Raw genomic sequence first — 21,531 nt, 5'->3', positions numbered from 1 at the left:
CACTCATGGATTAGAGTTAGATCCAGGAAAGGAAGTCTAAAAACCCTCAGCCCATATCTTGCAGGTGATAGGGTAGAAGAAACATGAAATACACGTCATCCCACAGGATGGCCAACCTGGGCAGTTAAGGGATCCATAGTTACCAAGGGAGGGCAACTAACAGGAAGCTAGACCTGATGGCTGCGTTAAGACACCAACTCACCCTGTTCCCTCCCTGCCAAGTCACTGAGGCCTGTGGGCCACACCGTCTAAGAGGCCTACCTGGCTGAGAAGCGGCATCTTGCCTGGCTCTGCAGTGAGCCCTCTGTTGGAACTCAGCTCGACTGGCCCCTGCCTGAGGGGGCTGCTGCTTGGCTGGAAACAGGCTTGCTGAGAGGCCTCCTGACAAGCAGGGGCAAGGGCCGCCTCCGGAGGATGCTCCAGCAGCTCTGACCTCCAAGCCAGAAACCTTGAGTCCCTCTCCACGGCTCTGATGGCCTCATGTTCACCCTCACTAGACATCCTGGAGGACTCAGGTGCCACGCAACAGACCATGCTTGCAATGTCTTTGCTCGGCCTCTCCGGCATGCTCTCGGGCAGCCCCAGGCCCTCCAGCCGCCTGGAGATCTTGACCATCTGCAGGATGTGCTGGTAGAACCTCTGGTCCTCAGAGTAGTCTTCACTCTCTGACTGCTCATCAGCAGAGCTCTGCATGTGGGACAACTGGGGCACTAGGAAGGGGCTGGAGTGTGGATCTCTGAGCCAGGGGCCTGAGGGACCCTCGCCCCGCTCAGATCCCTGAGAGCTCTGCAGGTCCCAAGGGAAGTTGTTCACCTCACCCAGGATCTGAGAGCCCAGGGGAGAGGCCAGGCTGCTGCTGCTCTCCAAATCAGGCCCAGACCCACCAGACTTCCTGTCCTCCTCAGGGGACTCTGGAGACCCTGGGGGTTGTCTCTTCTCACTGGTAGGAGACTCCCCAGGGGCACTCCCTGAAGGGGTATTCTGAGCTGGTTCTGACACCAGGGTAGCAGGTGGTACTAGGAAGAGGCCCTGAGGTGGATCTTCAGCCGAGGCCCCTGGAGCCTCAGCGTCACTGGGCTCTGTTTTCTTGCAGCTCCTGGGAGTGTCCTTGTTGACAAGATTAGAGACCTGCCCCATCCACAATCCTGGGGGCTCTCGCCTCCTCCTCCCTCTGCCCACACTCCCACCTTCCCCATAAACACCCTGCCAGCTCAGGTCTTCGGCTGGGCTGCTATCTAACAAGAACAGCTTGCTCTTCCTGATAGGCAACATGTGGTCAGAAGAACAAGGGGACAGGGAAGGCTCCCCCTCAGAGGATGGCAAGGGAATGGGGCTCTGGCCTTTGTCCCCCCCCAGGGCCAGTGGAGCTCAGTTTGGCCATGTTCTGGCTGTGCTGCTCCCCTTTCAGCTGCGGGCCCTTGACGGCTTCAGACAGCTTTGAGTGGATGGAGGCCTGGCTCCTGCTTTCTAACACATCCTGCCCACTCTGGAGGGGCCAGGGGTTCTCAGGGCCCGGAGCGCCAGGTTTCTGCTGTCTGGTCCTCATTTCCAGCTCTTCTATTTCAGGGTCCGAAAATCCCAGGTAGATTTTCTCTGTCGGCTTCTGGGGTTCCTCCAGACCCTGCTGATCACCTAATTCTGTCCTGCGTTGGACTGGGGCTCTGCCTAAGATTTTCTCCACGTCAGCAAAGATCTGATGGATTCGGGAAGCTGGGCCTTTGGAGAGTGGCTGCAGCTTGCCGGGCAGTGTACCCATGAGAGGCCAAGGGGTGTCACCAAGCATGCATGGGCTCTTCCCTTTCTTAAAGGAGCCCTCACTTCTAGCCTGCATCTTTTGGTCTAGGTCCATATCAGCAAGCCCCGGTGCTGGGAGAGGGGATGGGCCACGGAGAAAGGAGGAAGAAGGCAGAAGTCCCTGCTCAGGCTGTGTTTCCTAGAAGGGTATATAAACATGCAGAGAAAACTAAGACAAAGCACTTCTGAGTTATACTCGCTACCTCAGCCCTTGGCAAGCCCTCAGCAGAAACCCACCCTCCATCTAAAATCAAAGACAAACAAAAGAGGGAAGAGAAGCTAAAAACTCCCTGGGGCTGAAAGTATGTTGTTTTCTGGTCCTGAGTTTCTATGAAGAGGAGGTTGGTAGATCAATGGCTTACAAACCTGGTTGCACGGCACCTGGGGTTGGTTCCACATGGCACCTCGGAGGCCACTAGAGTGTGTATGTGATGGGGAAGGGGCATCACCAAGACCTACAGCCCCAGGACCAACCACGGCAGATCCACTTATTTACATGCTAAACTTACTGATACTCCTCTATGGAGGAGCTAATTTGAAGACAGGGCTTCACTAGTAACAAAAGTCTGAAAATCACCAACCAATTCTCCCCAAGGTACCATCGAGCTCTCAGTTCTGTGATTGGTTCATTTTATAAAACCACCAACCTTATCAAGGACTACCAGAAGCTGTCTAAGAAGGGAGAGGGAGGGAAATCACAACCAGTGAGCTGAGCCTCGGAGACTCCGTCTAGGTCTTCCACCAAAGGCATGAGTTGGTACTGCTCAAGAGAGGTCCACAGTCACAGAATCTCAGGGCTGGATAAAAACCCTAAAAGGTCAACCACACTCTGCAAACATTCGCACTAAACCACAGAGGGCCCATGAGAGCCGACACACCTCCAGAGAGCCTAAACCACCTGAGTCCAGGTCGCCCACCCGGCTCAGGCCTGCCCCCTGGTCGAACCCAGGTTTGAGGCACCTGTCCTGAGCCCTAAGATCTAGACTGGCAGCCGACAACTGTTCAATCGTCTTCAGCTCCTCAAGCCACAGAAGGAATCCTTTTAACAGGGGCTCCAGGAACTCATCACACGCCCAGAACCCAATCTGTTACACAACCCTCCACCCTAGAACCCTCACTTCATTCTCTCTCTCACCTTTAGTCATACCAGAGCCTGCCCAGATTCTGATTATTATTTAAAAGAGTTCTGGGTTAGTAAAAAACCCATTATCCATCTTTTGCCTTTCAAACACATGACATGAGAAAATTCAGCCTATTCGGGAACTACCTGCCCACTTTTCTCTATCTGGAGGAACAGACTTGTTAGCTTATTTCTCAGAACCACGAGTAGTAGTGTGTGGAGGAGGGGAAGGGGGCAAGGATTATCTGTGGAGCTTGGAAACGATAAAAAGGAAAAATTCATCAGCAACCATCCAACGCCAGAACCGACTCCTTGGGAAGGAAGGAAGAAAGATGGAGGAAATCTTTGCTCAGAAGTAAGCACTAGGCCCTGGTGGGAAATAAAGACTATAAACAAAAGAGCAAATCAACTGGACCATTGAGAGGGTTGCAAAGATACTCCCAGTGCCCCCCACCCGGCTGACCTGGGTTCCTCTGTCCTTCCTACTCCTGGCCATGCCCCGCCTGCCCATGCCTGGGTGAAGGGAAGAAGGCAGGTTTCCCTGCAATGTCCCGGTGCTCTGGGAGAGCCTGCACCTCACTTCAGAATGGCTCCAAGGCTTTGCTTCTCCACCTGTAAAATGAGGGTAGTAACTCTGCCTCCTAAGTTCAGACACACTGGAGGGACAAACAATACAATAATGGGAAAGAGCACTTTCAACTCTGAAGAAAAAAGCTGCTTGAGACCAAGGTGATCACGCTGCAATCAAACCTCAGTTATCCACCACTAACCAAGGAGACTGGCAACAAAGACGATCCACGGGGGTGGATAAAGCCCAAAGCTTTTCTTTTTGGATCTTGAAGGCACTGGTGTTCTGATAAGTGAATTTTGGCTACATCTGACATTAGGAATTCGCACCACTAAGACAAACAATGAACCCACATTAGGAAGGCCTGACTCTGAAAGCAGAGGAAGGACGCTCCCCTCTCAAGGCTCCCTGGCCTCCACCAACTGCTCCCTGTCCCTCCACTCTCCAGAGGGGCAGACAGCATGACAACTTAGACTATTGCAAAACACTATCCTCGGCAGAGCGCTCTCTCTGACCAATCCTATTATGTAATGTGTCTTCCCAGGGGAAAAAAGGAATTGCTTAGAGACAGTAACAACTTCTAGAAGCTGAAAGGAAAATCTGCCAGAAGATGGGCACAATTCAGGTGATGTAGTGTCAAGAAATTACTATATTACTGTTGCTGTTCTTCACGTCCCAGCTGTGAACACCTAGAGGTTCCCAGCGTCCCCTGAGGTTTCAGCCCTGGCCTCTCGGGAGCCGGCAGCCACTAACTCACCAGGGGACTTCTGGAGGTCTCTTTGTCCTTCTTGTCTTTCTTTTCCTTTTTCTTCTTCTTCTCTTTCTTCTTAGTGGCCCCAGAAGTTGACAGCTTCCCTCGCTCTTGGATCACCAAGTTCCGATAGTGCTCATCACATGGATGGTCCCACATGGACTGCCCGTTGGCAAAGTTAAAATAGTAAATATCACCTGTGATGTCCTGGCTGGGGACGAGCAGAGGTGAGAAGTTAGTCCCTGCTCAGGTCCAAAGCTACTTAAGAAAAAAGAAAAAACAGAGAGAAGGCAGAGAAGGAGGAAGGGGGGACAGGGGAAGAGGGGGAGAGACTGTGGGAAAAGAGGGGATGAGAAGGGAGAAGAAGAGAGGAAAAGATTAACACAAAATTGAAGGGTACTATTTGGCTAAGAATAAGGAGTTAACTGAGATAGAACAAAAGATTAGGATACCTAAGGACTTCTCTAGATGGAGACATATAGCCACTGAGGCTCCTGGAAGTTCCTATACCACTACAGTAGGAATAAACTTGGTTTCATTTAGATGGATAAGTACAAACACTATGGTATCTTGGAGATAAATTCTAGGATAGACCTTGCTTAATATTTTTATAAATGGTCTGAGGACAAAAGATGCATTGTGAAAGCTCCGGTTTTGCAAAAGACTCTAAACTCATAAGAGGTGACAATCCAAGCTGGTGGGGATCAACAACAGAAGGAAATAATACAGAAGGTGGGTCTCAAGAACCTGTGTTGCAACAGGGACAAGTCCAAAATAAACCATTCATCCCATCCACCGTTATCCATAATCCATTAGGACAGCTAACAGAACAAAAAACTATTGACAAGAGCAATATAAAAGATACAATACCCAGGAACAAATCCAAAGTGTACAAAATCTTTATAAAGCTTCACTGAAAAGTCAGGATAAAAAAAAAGAAAAACCAGTAGGAGAGCCATGCCATGTTCCTGAACAGAAAGACTCAAGTCTACAAACATGCCAATAATCTGCAAATTAATGTACAAATCCAATATAATCCCAACAGAACCCCAATTGGGCTCCTTATGAAACTTGACAAGCTCAATCTCAATTCAAATAAAAGAGAAAATATGTAAAAGTAAACAGGAAAAATGTCAGGGATAAAAGATAAAAAGAAGATATACAAAAGGCCAAAAAGCATATGAAAAGATGCTTGATACCACTAAACATTAGGAAAACGAAAATTAAAACCAAAATGAAATACCACTTCACACCCATTAGCATGACTATTATCAAAAAAGCAGAAAATAACAAGCGTTGGCAAGAATGTGGAGAAACTGGAACGCTGGTGTACTGCTGGTCGGAGTGTAAATTGCTGTAGCCACTGTGAAAAACAGTATAGAGTTTCCTCAAAAAATTAAAAATAGAATTACCATATGACCCAGCAATTCCACTTCTGGGTACATACCCAAAAGAACTGAAAGCAGGCATTCGAACAGATATTTGTAAACCAATGTTCATAGTAGCATTATTCACAATAACCAAAAGGCAGAAACAACCCAAACGTCCATTGACAAATGAGTAGATAAACAAAACATGGTATATACATACAATGGAATATTACTCAGTCCTAAAAAGGAATGAAATTCTGACACATCTACAACATGGATGAACCTTACAGACATTATGCTAAATAAAATAAGCCAGACACAAAAAGACAAATATTGTATGATTCCACTTACATGAAGTACCTAGAACAAGCAAATTAAATAGAGACAGAACGTAGATTAGAGGTTACTAGGGGCTGGAGAGAGGGGGGAATGTGGAGTTACTGTTTAACAGGTACAGAGTTTCAGTTTGGGAAGATGAAAACTTCTGGAGATGGCTGGTGAGGATGGTTGCACAGCTATATGAATGTACTTAATGCTGCTGAACTGTATATCTAAAAATGGTTACAACAGTAAATTTTATGTTTATACGTATTTTACCAGAAAAAAATTTTGTAACTTCAATGTGATAAAAGAAAGCATAAAGAAAATTAAAAGACAAGAAACTGGGAGAAAATAGAAACTAGTATAAGATTAATACACAGAAAAAACAAAGAGTTCCACCTTCTTAACAAAAATAAAAAGATAAGCAACCCAATAGACAAAAGGACAAAGGATATAAACAAGCAAATCACAAAAGATAAACAAATGGCCAACTCCACTCTGCCAACAATTTGGAAAATGCCAATCAAAACAATCAGGTATAATTTCTTGCCTCTGGATTGACAGGTTTTTTGGATTGATACTTATTTTGGGATTGACAAGATTTTAATTGACAATATTTTTAAATGAACAATCACATGTGCTGTTGGTGGGACTGTTAAACTTTAATGGAAAGTAATTCGGTATTAACTAACTGTACTTAAATCCTGCACAAACTTTAATACATCATTTCAAATTCTAGAAATTTTTTCTAAAGAAACACATACAAAACTTCAGGCAACATGCTTAACTGAACTGAAGGAAACCTCTGACCTTTCCTCACCCCGTGCCAACACAGATAAATACTGGATTAATATTTAACAACAATTATAACAACAAAACAAGAAGAGAAAAAAAATCATTTTTCAACATAGCCAGATGGAAAAAGAAATTCTCAGATGCCAGAATCAGAAAGAAAACGTGAAACCTGAGTAGTAAGTGCACGAACTGACAAGTCAAGGCTGGTATCTGACCTGGATACAGGCCCTGGGAACTTGTGTTTTAATGCCAATGTAGGGACACAAAATGTGGCCTTAGACTTCCATGAATTTGGTACCTGGAAATCAGACCCTTACACACATCTTGGGCCCTTAAGGCTGCTCCCGCCATGAATAAAAGTACCTGGCAGACCATGGACGCAGCAAGAAAGCATGCTGCCCACTCCAGGTTCTAGGCAGGCAAAACAAAATTTAATGAAAAACTGAAACCCCAAGACACATGTAGATAGAGAGTCCAAAATGTGGTAAGGAAATCCCAAGTCAGGAATTTAATGGAAAAATTTGGTCCTAAACCACTGAAAAACCCTTGGCCAAAGCCACTGTAAAGCAACTCAACAACCTAGGAAGGAGACACTCACAAAAAGTAACCTCTACAGAAGACGAATTCATGAAATTCACAATAAATAACTATAAACCACATGAGAAAACAGTTCAATATGAAGGAAAATCAGTGACACAATGAAGAGAAGGATTAGCACACAAAGAAACGGCATAGAACAATCAGAAGACGACTGAAAATAACTACATTTAACCTTATTGTACGGAGAAAAGGAGTAGAATCCATAACGAAAGAATAGAACTCTAAAACACTCCAGACATACTGAAAGAACATAACAGAACTTGTAGGAATTGGTAGTCATTAAATTAAAAAACAAAACAAAAAAACACGTGGGTTACAAAGCAGATTTGACACAGAAGAAGAAACAAATAGTGAATTGGAAAATATATCAAAGGAAATTATCCAGAACGCAGCATGCAAGACAAAGTGATTTTGAAAATATGAAACAGAAGAGATATGGAGGATAAAATAATTGGGCCAAATATAGTTCTAGTCAGAGTTCCAGAAAAGAAAAGTGATACGGTTTAGAATTTTCAAAAATTGAAGAGAAACCTGAGTCTTCAAAGTAAGAAGGCACTCCAAATCCTGAACATGGTAAATAAAAATAAATCCATAGCCAGATACAGTGTAGTGAAATTACAGAACACCAAAGATAAAAACAACCAGAGAGGGGAAAAATTAATTACCTACAAAGGAACAACAAAACACATGTCTTATTAGCAAAACCAGAAGTCAGAAGACAATGGTACATAGTATTGTCAAACGGCTGTTCAACAAACCGTTTCATACTCAACTAAACGCTTATTCAAGAGTGAGACCAAACAAAAATGATGAAGGACATGGGGAGATATAAACACATTTAGCAGGCTTGCTACAAAGGGCGTTTATAGAACCCTGAATCCAAAAATGGGAGACTACACACTCTTATCAAGCACATACAGAAAATTTACATAAATGCAACCACTTACTGAACCACAAAAAAGTCTCAACTTGTAATGAAGAATAAATATAAAGAAAAAATAAGATTGGAAATCAGTAGTAAAAAAAAATCCAAAAAAATACCCAAACTCTATCTACCTCACCCCTTCAAACTATTATTTTGGAGCAAAGATACTTAACAAAATTTTAGAAAGTCAAATCCAATAAGATATAATCATGACCAAGCAGTTTATCCCAGGAACGTAAGGTTGGTTTAACATTCAAAAATCAGTCAATGTAACTGACCATATTAACGGACCAATAAAGAAAAATCATATGATCCTATCAATAGCTACAGAAAAAACATTTGATGAAATCCAATATCCATTTCTGATTTAAACTCTCAGCAAGCTAGGAATAGGAGGGAACTTCCTCATCTTGACAAACGGCATTTACAAAAAACCCAGACCTAATATCATACTTAACGGTGAAAGACTGAAAGCGTTCCCCTTAAGATTAGGAATAAGGAAAGAATGTCCACTGTCACCACTTCTATACAACTGTTACCCGAGGTTCTAGCCAGCGCAGTAAGGCAAGAAACAGAAATAGAAGGCATCCAGATCAGAAAGAAGAAATAAAAGTGTCTTTATTCCCAGAACATATGATCACCTCTGTAGGAAATCCTATGGAATCCACAAAAAAGCTACTAGAACTGACGTAAATGAGTTTAGAAAGGCTGCAGGCTACAAGATCAATATACAAAACCAACTTTATTTTTATATAAATGCAACGAACAACTGGAAATTAAAATTTTAAAATAACCACTTATAGAAGCATCAAAAATATGAACTACTTAGAAAAATCTGATAAAATATGGGCAAGACATTTACACTAAAAACTACAAAACATTTTTTAGAGATATTAAAGAAAACCTAAATAAATGGAGATAGACCACATTCACGGGTTAGAAGACTCAATATTGTTTAAGATGTCAGTTCTCCCAAATTGATTTATAGATTCAATGCAATCCCAAGCAAAATCCTAACCGAATCTTTTTGTAGAAATTGACAAGCTGATTCTAAATTCATATAGAAATGCAAAGGACCTAGCATTTTGAAAACAGAGAACAAAGTTGGTTTCAAGATTTATTATAAAGCTACAGTAATCAAGACAGTATGGTATCGGTGTAAAGACAGACACACAGATCAATGGAAGAGAGCAGAGAATCCAGCAACAGACCCACACATAACAGCCAATTTAGAAAAAAATCTAAACACCCTTCACTATAAGCGTGGTTAAATAAATCAGGATTTTTTTTTTTCAAGATTTTAGTTTTCCTTTTTCTCCCCAAAGCCTCCTGGCACATAGTTGTATATTTTAGTTGTGGGTCCTTCTAGTTGTGGCATGTGGGATGCTGCGTCAGCATGGACTGATGAGCGGTGCCATGTCCGCACCCAGGATCCGAACCAGAAAAACCCTGGACCACCAAAGCGGAGTGCACGAACTTAACCACTCGGCCACGGGGCAGCCCCTAAATCAGGATTTTAAAAAATTGTGGTAGACATACATATGTAAAAGCATGGAACTGGTAAAAGAATGAGGCAGAACTTCACACACTGACATAAAAGAGTAATATATACAGCATAGCACTTATGTTTAAAAAACAAAACCATGTGAGAGTGAGTGAGTGAGTGAGAGAAAAAGTGTGTATTTTTAAAAGGCCTGGAAGGAATTCCCCAATTAACAGTAATCACTCTTGGGATTGGGAGTCAGGGTAAAAGATAAGATGTATATATGCGTTCTAATGACTTACGTTATTTTTAAATTATCTTTTTATTTATTTAAGATTATTGAAAAATAATTTAGAAATAGTTCACACTCTCCTTACAGGACAAGAGAGTGTCAGCCACCACTGGCAGACACGTGACGGCAGCTGGCACAAAGCCTGGCACGCAGCTGGTCCGGAACCAGTGACAGTCTCCTTCCTTCCATCAGGGTGGGCATCAGAAACCAAACAGAAACTACAGTCCTACAAACACAACCCTGAGTCCTCAGCACCTGGAATACCGTGTGCAGTGCTGACGGATTTACTACAAGAAAAACGTTATGAAACTGGAAAAGGTCCAAGGAAAAGCAGCTAAAAAGATCAAGCCCGCATGTGAGGAGAAGCTAAAAGGATTACGATTCTTCCGCGTAGACAAGTAAGGCTAAACCGAAGCCATTCTGAGGACGGCCAAGACGTTAAATGGTATGGATAAAAACAGGATAATGACACCATATACACAAAACTGCACAATACCAGTGTGAGAGGGGACCCCCGAGACCTCTGGGGACTAGCTTGGGAAATCCCGTGCTATGGCATAGGTAAACTTAGGGCGCCCACTTTTGGGAGGTGACTGGAAAGAGCTCTGTGCGTGTGAGGAGAACAGAGCGGGCACGAGGAACAGAGAAAACAGAGTCACCGAGAGCGGGAGAGGACGCAGCCCTCAGGAGCAGAAAGCCCCAGCGGCCACCACGACTCCTAGCTCCCCCAGCTCGGCCAGGCACTTCCTCACCATCAGCCTCTGCTTCCCCGAGACAACCTGAGCCAGTCTCTGCCCCTCACAATCCAAAGGGTTCAAAGTGAAAATATGAACGAATCCACGGATAGGAACCTTTTCATGAACAGTTCACACAAATTCTGGGATGAGTTGCCAAGATAGACGAAACCCTTGCCAGTTTGTGCAGCCTCACTGCAAACCTCTTTAGGTCCAGCATCCGTTTTGGACATGTTGAGGCCTCAACACGGTCACTCTCAATATCAGTCTGCAAGGAGTCACACCACCACCACCTCCTCGGCACGTCCAAAACAGATGCGGGTGCTAGGGGATCTGACCCAGGGCAGCAGCTCCTGGGACCCTGGATCTAAGTGCTGACGCCTCACAGGGACCACCAAGTCGGCCTATGCTCAGGCCAAAGCATCAGGCGAGGCAGTCTAGCAGAGGAATGGCCCGTCACTGTCCCTGGCTCAGGACAGGCTTCAAAAGTTTGCTGGTTAAAGCTAACCTCCAGTGTCAGGCTCCCTCACCTCTGACAGGCCAGGTCAGTGGGCTGCGCTGGGCTGACTTACCATGGTTTCCACTCCACAGGCAGAGGGGCCACGATGCCCTCCCGCGCCAGCCACATCAGTTCCGGTTCCTTGATGGGATCAATCCCAATCTCTTTGGCAAATTCAAGAATTTCTGTGAGGAGAGGCAGCAGGGTGGGAAGGTAAGAAAGACAGGGAGAGGGTAGATGGAAAGAAGAAAAAAAAATCACACTCAGCCTTGTGAGATGTATTGGTCTGTGCCCCGCTTCCTGTTAATATTTGGTCTTTTCACCCTGGTTCCTGACACAGAACTAAATCCCTTGGAATTTGCTGGGTGATAGCAGTTTCTTTTGTTCCATCGGGCAACTCTGGGTGGGCTCCTGGATAGCTCACGGATGGAGCTGGTCACCAGAAAGACCAAGACATGATTAGAAGGTTGGAACGTTCAGCCTTACCCCCAATTCTCTGGAGAGGGGAGAAGAGCCGGAAATTGAGTTAATAATCAATCATGCCTACACTATGAAGCCTCCATAAAAATCCCTAAATAACTGGATTTAGAGAGCTTCTGGGGTGGTGAACACATCCACATGCTAAGAGGGTGGCGCACCCCCAACTCCACGGGGACAAAAGCTCCTGGACTCAGGACCCACCCAGACCTCTTTGGCTATTCATCTCTATCCTTTATCATATCCTTTATTGTAGAATAAATTGGTAAATGGAAGTGTCTTCCTGAGTTCTGTGAGTTGTTCTAGCAGATTACTGAGCCCAAAGAGGGGGTCATGGGAACTCTCGTGTATAGCCGGTCAGTCAGAAGTACTGGGGACAACCTGGGATGTGCAACTGGCGTCTGGGGTAGGAGCAGTCCTGTGGGACCAAGCCCTTAACTTGTGAGATCTGATGTTATCTCTAGGTAGACAGAGTCAGAACTGACTTGAAATGTAGGACACCCAGCTGGTGTCAGAGAGTTAGCCAGTGTGGGAAAAAACCCACATCTCATGTCAGAAGTATTGAGTGTGAGGAAAAGGAAAAACAGTTTTTCCCTAGACAAGCTTTTTCCTACTTTTCCCTTACCTTCCAGATTTTCTTCAGTGAATAGGTATTATTTCTCTATAACAAACCTATATAATTTTGTTTTCTTAAATTACCATTCATAAATGGTAGGCCTGAATCAAGGCGTGCTATCTCCATACTCTAAGAATAGAATCTGAAGCCAAACATAACAAAGGCAAAAAAATATGACCAAGACTTCACTGTGGCAGAGGCCTCAGGAAGAACCCCAAGAGCCACAGCCACAACCATCCTGACTGTGGGCAGGCTTATCTTGCCAGGACACAAGCTCTCCTAAGATTCACAAAATCTTGGTGCAAAAGTGCCCGTCACTCCATCAAGCATGCCCTGAACAACTACAGACGACCAAGCCCGTTGGGGACCTTGCCAGCACACGGACAGAGTGTGAACCAGGTGATATGTACTGTGGGGAGGGGGGGCCATGTGCAGAGAGAAAGCAGTGACTTATCCCGCCAGGGCCAAGGCACATGTGAGCAGAGACAGAGGCAGGACACGCAGGCAGCCGTCTTCCCCACTCCCTGCTCCCTCTTCCACCAGGGGAGGAGTTTCTTTTTCAGTTTTGCTGTATACGATGGATGCTAAAACTTCTGTTGTACTCTTTTGGAATCAAGCATTTAGAAAAGCTCTTTTGCAAGAGATCTGGAGGACTAGGGGAGACACATGTACTGAGTTAAGAGCCATCTCACCTAGAGGAAAAAAGACAGATGAGAGAACCAATGGAGTATGTCACCAGAGCCCCCAGTAATAATCAAAGAAGTACCCCAGGGGCATCATGCTTGAGCTGACAATACCCAAGGCCAGAAAGGCATCACCAATACGGGTCATCTCCATGGAGAAAGTGGAAGTTCACACACCTGGGGACCAGGAAAGAAAAGGCACTTTTTCAAAGGGCCAGCTAGCATTTGGCTAGCCAAGGACTAATTCATTCATTGATTCCACAAATATTTTTTGAGTGCTTCCTATGTGCCAGTCACCATGCGCCCTGAATAAGAGAAATGGTCTCTACTCTTATTGAGTTTACATTCTCATAGAAGAAACAGCCAGTAAAGAAGTAAACAGATACACATACAAACAATTAAAGCTTCTGATAAACGTAATGAAGGAAGTAAATGAGGTATGAGATAGAGAATGTCAAGGTGGAGGGCGTGCTCCCTTAGAATGGGTCAAGTAAACCTCTCAGCCTGAAACCTAAAGGAGGAAAGGAACCAGCTATGCAGAGCACTGAAGAAAGAGCACTCAGGCAGAAGAAGAGCAGGTACAAAGGGCCTGTGGCAAGTGGCAGCTTGGCCCATCTTGGGACTGTCAGAAAGGCAATGTGAGTGGCTAAGTGAGCAAGGGACAGAGTGGCACTGGTGAGTGTGGGCAGGTGGCAGGGCCGGGGTCATGCAGAGCCCCACTCAGGGTGTTACGCTGAGTATAGTGGAAGATTCTTAAAAGCAGAGCCCTGATATGATGTATTTGACACTTACTCTGGCACTCCGTGGAGCACAGACTGGAGCAGCACAGAGTATACGCAGGGTGGCTCATTAGGAAGCTACGAGAGTCCAAGGAGAGAAAACAGTGGCTCGAGCTTACGATGTCTAAACTTGGACTGAGCCAAAGGGCATGCCAGAAACATCCTTAGAAAAATGTTACACTCATTTATAATATCAAACGAAAAAGATAAAATATTTAGGAAATAAAATGAGAAAGAGACAGAGAAAACCTACACGAAGAAAACTTGAAGTCGCTCCTGAAGAACACAGAAAAGACACAAATGGAAAGGAATACGACGTTCTTGAAGAGAAAACTTCATAAAGATGTCGATCCCCCCTAAGTTCAATCATAAATTTAACACAATTTTCTCCAAAATACCAGCAGTTCCCAGCATACAGCCCTGCCCAGAACTGGACAAGATGATTCTAAAGTTCATGGGAAGATAAACAAGATAACTGAGAAAACTTTGAAAAAAGAAAAGCAGTGCGGGCATCTCAGCCCTAGTGGATATGAGACTTGATCATCGAGCCTCAGTCATGAAGATATGGTACTGGCCCAGGAACAGACAGTTGGATGGAACAGAAGAGAGAGCAGACCCAGATGCACACAGGCAGCACCCAATGCACGGGGCAAAGAGGAGCTGTTTCATAAATGGTGTGGGGACAGACGTGGAAGAAAATAGGGGAGAAGTGTTTTATCCTTGCAATAGGGAAGGCTTTCCTAACTACGCTACAAAACTCAGAGGCCATATGAGAATGGACTGAGAAACTGAACAGAAAAATTAAAAGCTTCTACATGGCAAACAAACAAAACTTCTATGCTATAAGCAAAGTCCAGGGTTTAATGTGGGACCTGTGGACTCCTGGAGGGGCAAGAGTGCTTCCCCCTCTCTAACCGGCCTGCAGAGCATCCGAATTGCACATAAACTTTGTGTGTCCGGGCCCACGACTCAAGAGAATTTCAAAGGAATCCTCACCCCAAAACACAGCATAGTGCTTCACAGTGCAGGCCCTGGAGTTAGAATACCTGGTCATAAATCCTAGCTGCACCACTTGGTAGAACTGTGTAACTGCAGGGAAGTTACTTAACCTTTCTGTGCCTTTGTTCTCTCATCTGTAACATGGGGATAATAACAGGACCCAACTCAAGGAGTTGCTGGGAGGGTTGAAAAGGAAATGTATGTAAAGTTCTTAGTACAGAGACTGGCACACAGTAGCACTCAAAAAGCGTTGTTACTATAGTTATTAACAATATTATTATTGTTAAAAAAAAAATCACTTTAGTTTGCCCTTAAGAAATTGGGTTTCCTCTGCCCTCAGGACACACTGTATTTCATGATATCCTCCACTACCTTTCCATTTAAAATTAATCATTGATCTAACCCAAGGTCAGCAAACTTTCTGTAAAGGGCCAGACAGTAAATATTTCAGGTTTTGTGGGTCATATGGTTTCTGTCACAACTACTCAACACTGCCCTTGTGGCATGAAAGCGGCCACAGACAATACATGAACAATTAAGTGTGGCTGTTTTCTAATAAAACTTTATTTACAAAAACAGGCAACAGGCCCGGTTAGGCCCATGGGCTATAGTTTGCCAACCCCTGATCGAACCCAAACATACTGAGCAGCCCCGTGAGTGTACCATACCACACAGTGGAAGAACCAAGACAAAGCAGAGGGAACTCCTGCCCTCAGGGAGCCGTGACTATGCACCCCGGCCTCTTACCTTGCTCACTGGGAATGTAGGTCTCATCGTAATCTTCCTCTAGAACCAGCTGGTCTCCGATGCGGATGGGTCTTCCGGCCATGATTGGTCTGGGCTCCAACGCCTAGATCCCGGAGACCCCAACCAAAGAGGAGATCAGGAACCCAGCTTAGAGGAGGAAAAGCTGGAGGCGGGTCAGGGAGCACCTGGCTCAGACCAGACCCCGCAAGCCAACTTAGCCGAGGATTTCCCAGACGCCAGGGATACTGGAGGGCAGGGCCGACGGCTCAGAACTCAGGCCTTACAGGCTCTGCGCCCGGCAAAGTTCCCTGAGACACACCTCCCGAAGGCTTGGTGAACACTCAGTGGGCCACGAAAGATCTAGAAGCCTGGCTCTCTGAAGACTTTGACTTCACAGCCCGCCCAAATAAGAGAAAGAAATAGCAGTATAGGACCCCCGGCTAGAAAACCCTAGTGAGAACCCAAAATAACCAGCAGCACAAACACCCCCCAAATACCAACACACCCCAGTGCAGTCACACTGTCTCAACACATGTCCCTATCTGCATTCAGCGACGCCCTCAGGGGGCTTCCAGTCTAGTGCAGGCAGCAGACACAACTTCAACAGTAGAAGAGGGCAGAAGGGAAGAAAGTCCTGCTCTGGGAGTACTCAGAAGGGGCACATTCCCACTGAAGGGAGGAAGGAAGGCTTTGTCAAGGAGCTGGGTAAGAAGGCTGACAAGAGCTCTGACAGTGGGCAAAGGTACTCTAGGCAGAGGGACATCACGTGCAGACAAGGCGTTCGGGAGAGCTGGACAGCGGCATGCACGGCAGGGCCGGGTGGAAGGCCAGGCCAGGGTCTGGTCCTGGAGAGCCTGGCAGACCACACTGAAGAGCCTCGACTCTGCCCCGTGGCAAAAGGGAGGCACGGAGGGCTTCGGTGAGAGAAAGCAACACAGAGCGACCTTTTAGAATGAGAACTCTGGTGGGAGTAGCGTGGCTAGATTGGAGAAGTGAGCGACTGGGGCCAGGAAAACCAGTGAGGAGGTTGCCGTCCAGGTGAAAGACGATGAGGGCTCAAACTGGGGCAGAAGCGGTGGGAACAGAGGAGAAGCGACAGACACGAGGGACCCTACGATGTCAGGCTTGAGAGGACCAGGATGTGGGAGGGAAGAGTCCAACCCGAATCCAAGGCTTCCAGCCCCAGGGGCAGGGCGGTGCCTAATTCTTCAGCTGACAAGCTAGTGTGGTTCTGGAATTGTTCCTCCCTTCCCAGCCCTACTCCTGCAACTACTGCGGGACCCCCAGGGCACACCAGCTCTCCCCCACATGGCAGCTCTCAGGCTGAAGCCTGTCGACACAGAGACAAGTCACCCTGAAAGTGGCTGCCGTGGAAAGCCCTGCCCGGAGAGCCTCCCCCAGGGAGGAGGCAGTAGCCACAGCGGTGGGACCAACAGGAACCCGCCTGCAGGTACAGGCCCCAACCTCTCCTGGAGCTACTTCCTCAGGAGCTGTCACTGTTCCACCTGGAGCAGCCAGCATGACACAGCCCTCTTCAAGCAGGGAGGTGAAGAGAAAGACCCTGTCCTCAAAAAGAAGGTCAGGACATGGCCTCTAATGAGTGCTCAGAAAATGGCTGCATCTGGGGACTCTGAATCTGCTCCAAGATCCCTAGAGAGGGACCCCCGAAAACAGCAAAGGACCTAGGAGGGACTGTGACCATGGCCCTCTCTGCATCCTGGCAGCTGAGAGATGGGCGAAGGAGGTGTCCCGCCAGAGGACTCACAGAGATGGTTCCCTTCATCAGTCCACTGCCCCACGGGAGCCAGGCTCTGTCCCTCCCATTCCCACCATGACAGCTCCATGCAGTGACTCGGCCTCAGGAAGAAAAGCCCAAAGGAAGACACGCTCTTCTCCGCAGTACATAAGCCCAGGCGGGAATCTGTGCCCTACCCTAGAAGAACCCGTGATGCCCTGCGGACACAATGCTCAAGCCTCTACTTACACAGCCAGAGATGAGCAGGGCCCGACTGCCAGCGACTCTAAAAAAGCCGAGAGGAAAAGTACCTGGGACCAGGGCGGCAGATGTGGCCCAGCGCCTGGTGACTTCAGGAGTCACCGGAATCTGTAGTCCTCTGAGTCAGGGACAGCAGGGAAAGGGAAAGGATTCCCGGGGAGGGAGGAATGGAGAGTGGCCTGAACACCAGGCTGGGCATCATTCAATCCAACAGGCAGTGATCAACATGGCACTGTATCAACTATCTCAGAGAATTTGAGAAATTCTGCATTTGAGAAATGTTACCTATCCCTGGACACATTCCATCCCCAGAAGGCACAGGGCAGGCAAAAATCTCAGCCTCATGGCAAAATGCCTAATTAGCTACACACATAATTATCAATATTTAACTATTTAAAGGTCAGGAAGAACCTGGAAAATGTGAATTCATGCATCACTCAAATGTTGAATCTTCTGCCAGAAAAAAAATATGGGTGGGCTGTATCATACCTTCTTCCCTTGCCTTGCCCGGCTTCAGGAAAGATGTGGGTAAGAACAGGGCCAAAAGGGCAGGAATTATAGGAATGAGGAAAGTGAGAAGAGAAATCTGTTTAATGGCTACTAGAGATCATTTACTCAGTCGAGAAATATTTATTGAGCACCTACTAAGTTTATTTATTGCTAAGCACTAGAGATGCAATGGTGATTAAAAACAGATTCAGCTGCTCCTCCCTTGGAGCTACAGTCTACTGAGGGAGGGAGACAGACCAACCAACCACCCACTCACAGACAAATGTGTAAATATAAATGAGGCAAGAGCTTGGAAGGAAGGGAGCCTGGATTAGATGAAGTCTATGCTGAGAACTGAATGAGTAGGTATGAGTTGCTAGACAAAGAGAGCAGGAAAAGGTGTTCTAACGGAAGCAGCAGCACGTGCAAAGGCCCTTCAACAGGAAGAACACCAAGCAAGAAAAAGCACACTTGGGGATGACACTGGGAAGGTGGGCAGGAGCCAGGTTCCTGTCAAGAACTTGGCCTTAGTCATAAGAGAGCTGGAAGCCAGGAAAGGTTTTTCCAGATACATGTTTTGAAAAGATCACTTTGGCAGCCATTGGGAATACAGATGGGAATGGAAGCCAGACTGGAAGGAAGAAAATCAAAGTGGCTGCAGAGAGATTAGGTAGGAAATCATGAGCTAATCTAGGTGAGATGATGGTAACCTGGGCTGGAGTGGTCATAGAGGGGAAGATGAGATCCTAAGAAAGCGGTCCTGAGATTTGCTAGGGCAAATAGATGGCACATGTCCTAACAGTGCCCTCCAAGCCTGAGACCATGAGGGACATCGCTAGGCAACCATGGTACCTAGGCATGACTTCAGAACCACCAACCTTATACTCCATGCAGCGCTCACCGACACATCAGATGAAACGTCTCGGCTAGGTAGAGATTATCATCCCCATTTTTCAAATAAGGAAACTGAGGCTCCACAAGATTAAAAAAAACAACTTGCCTGAGGTTTCATTGCTAGTAAACGGCACAAGAAGAACATGCACGCAGCCACGCCTATCTGACCCCAAAGCCTGAGCTCTGACCTCCGACATGACCAGAGCCCAAGGGACAAGGGGAGGGGCAGCAGGAGAGAGATCTACAATGGAAGGCAAGGGGCACACTATACTGGGCTCAGAAGCACCAAGGCCGTATCCCGCACGTGATGAACAGCCATCACAGGATTTCACAAAGCAGACTGGCAGGATCAGATCTGTAGTTTAGAAAGATGATTCTGACAACTGCATAGGAATTGATTCGAGGAGGGCAAGAACAGAGGCTGAGGGGCCACTTAGGAAGCTATCCTGAAAGCAGAGGCAAGAAATTACAAACTAAGTCAGTGGCTGTGAGAAAGGAAAGGAAGAGCCAGATTCTAGGGGTATTAGGAGGCAAAAGAACAGGACTTGACGTCTGCAGCAAGTGAGGGAGAGGGAGGAGGGAAATCGGGGCACTTGAGCCAGTATGCCTGATTATCTGCTCACTTCCATGCCTTGCTCATAGCCCCACCTAGCACACTGCTGAGAATACAGGGCATGCCCAACACATGCTGGTTGCATATACTAGATGAATGAATTCCATTCATTCTGACGGAGCGAATGGTGAAGTCCTTCACGGAGACGGGAACTACAAGAGGAAGAACAGATCCGAGGGACCAGGATGGGAGGGGATGCATTCAGTGGGGGATGATCAGTAAGCAGGACGCAGCTCAGGAAAGACGTCTGGCTGGAGCCGCAGTTCGGGGTCACCGTTAAATAGAGGGTAACTGAAACTCTGGGTGAAGTCATCCAGACATGGCGTGTGATGATGAGTAGACAGGAGCGGCCCGCAAAGGCGGCCGAGGAGGGCTGAGTTAGGAAAACCAGGAGAGAGGAGTCGTGAAGGCAAGGGAGGAGAGCGGTTCCAGGTGGAGGAGATAGATTTTTTTTAATCAAAGCAAGGAAAGGACAAAACAAAAGCAAAATAGTTTCTAACTTCCCCAGCTGGCCAGAAGCCGGCATAAGGTCGGACTAGCCCCTACTGGGACACGGGGGAAGCTTCCCACAAGAGAGGTACGGAAGCAAGCTTCAGAAGGCCAGGCCCTACACGCTACCCACGAACCGGACCAGTAAACGAGCGCCCCGGCAAGCTCACACACGTGGCCCAGCGCCCGCTCGACTCCCCCAGCTCCCAGCCCAGCGCCCTTCCGCCACTCAGAGATTCTGGATAGATGCACCAGTCCAGCCGCTCCTTCTTCACTTCTTCCTTCAGTTCCCGCCCACACTCGTGCACATCCCGCTGTTGGCACACAAGTGTGCCTCAACCCTCCCGCTTCCCTCCCTTCCCCGCCACCCCACCCCTCCTTCGAGGAGGTCCTCACCTGTCCCTCACCCCTGGAGGCTCTGGGCGATGGTTCCCGGCTCTGCGCAGCTTCCCCAGCACCACCCCGGCTCCTCGCTTCCAGGGACGCCGGGGTGTTGCCCTGCAGCGGCCAACAGCCACTTCCGGAAAGGGTACCAACCTAGCAACTGAGAGTCCCGCCTCTTCCCGGAGTCAATAGGTCGCTGAATGAGAATTCTGGCATTGGATTGGTTAGAGGTCCCGTCGGATCACGGAGGAGTTCGGCACGTTTCCCGTTGCTCTATGGGATATGTAGTCCAAGATAGTTGATGGAGGTCCGCAAGGGGTTAAAAGAGAGCTCAGAATTTAGATATGAGGGGAATTTCTTCCCTGGCGAGAAAGGACCATTCACAGTATTTACAATAACGTCGATTAACTAAGGCAATTTATTGGTCATCATTTTTTAGTATTGTAATTAATATCAAGTGAATACACTGATCATCAATAATCAACCCATTGAGACTTTAATAAACAAAACAAATGCGAATGTAAGGTAAATAAAATAAAATAATTAATAAAAAATAAAAAGCTGGCTCCTCTGTGCTCTGATTAAGAGACCTAGTTTCTACTGTCCATCTTTTCACCAGAGCACAGGAACTCAGTTTGCATGTCTGCAAGATAGGGATAATACTAACTTCAAATCTTTTCTGTGGCAATTCTGCCTGTACTTCCTTTATTCTGCCTGCAGATGACAAATCATTATTCCCCCTTCCTCTCCAAACTCCTTAAAAGTCTCACTGAGGGGCCAGCCAGTGGCCAAGTGGTTGTTTGCACAATCCACTTTGGTGGCCCAGGGTTTCACTGGTTCAGATCCTAGGTTTGGACATGGTGCTGCTCATCAGGCCATGGTGAGGTGACGTCCCACGTAGCACAACCAGAGGCACTCACAACTAGAATATACAACTGTGTACTGGGGGGGCTTTGAGGAGAGAAAAAAAAAAGAAGATTGGCAACAGTTGTTAGCTCAGGCGCCAATCTTTAAAAAAAATAAATAAATCTCACTGAGGGAACAAAGGGACCAGACTTAAAGGGACTCTGAGGGTTCACCAGTTCAGCCACCACAGACCTTGCACAAAACAAG

The 21,531-nt window shown here is 46.7% G+C and overlaps 1 protein-coding gene across 6 annotated transcripts in view; it reads right to left on the bottom strand.

Annotated features, from left to right (window-relative positions):
* Positions 1-20,537, bottom strand: part of CEP164 (centrosomal protein 164) — a 64,991-nt gene extending 44,454 nt beyond the window's left edge. For 4 of the 6 annotated variants that reach the window (XR_006891972.1, XM_046686108.1, XM_046686111.1 and 1 more), the window contains exons 1-3: positions 4,240-4,346; positions 3,378-3,526; positions 262-1,933 (exon numbers count right to left, since the gene is read on the bottom strand). Coding sequence is in view for 5 of the 6 variants with exons in the window: in XM_046686108.1 (XP_046542064.1) it covers positions 262-1,272 (1,011 nt within the window). In the remaining variant the exon portion in view is untranslated. Of the gene's footprint in view, positions 1-261; positions 1,934-3,377; positions 3,527-4,239; positions 4,445-11,325; positions 11,438-15,553; positions 15,657-20,430 lie in introns of those variants that run through there. The other 2 variants (XM_046686113.1, XM_046686109.1) reach the window with 2 other exon arrangements.
* Between the last annotated feature and the right edge of the window lie 994 nt (positions 20,538-21,531).

Source organism: Equus quagga, chromosome 14 (genome assembly GCF_021613505.1).
Source record: "Equus quagga isolate Etosha38 chromosome 14, UCLA_HA_Equagga_1.0, whole genome shotgun sequence".
NCBI lineage: Eukaryota > Metazoa > Chordata > Mammalia > Perissodactyla > Equidae > Equus > Equus quagga.
The sequence above is the reverse complement of the archived record's forward strand: the minus strand, read 5'-3'. Positions and strand labels throughout refer to the sequence as shown.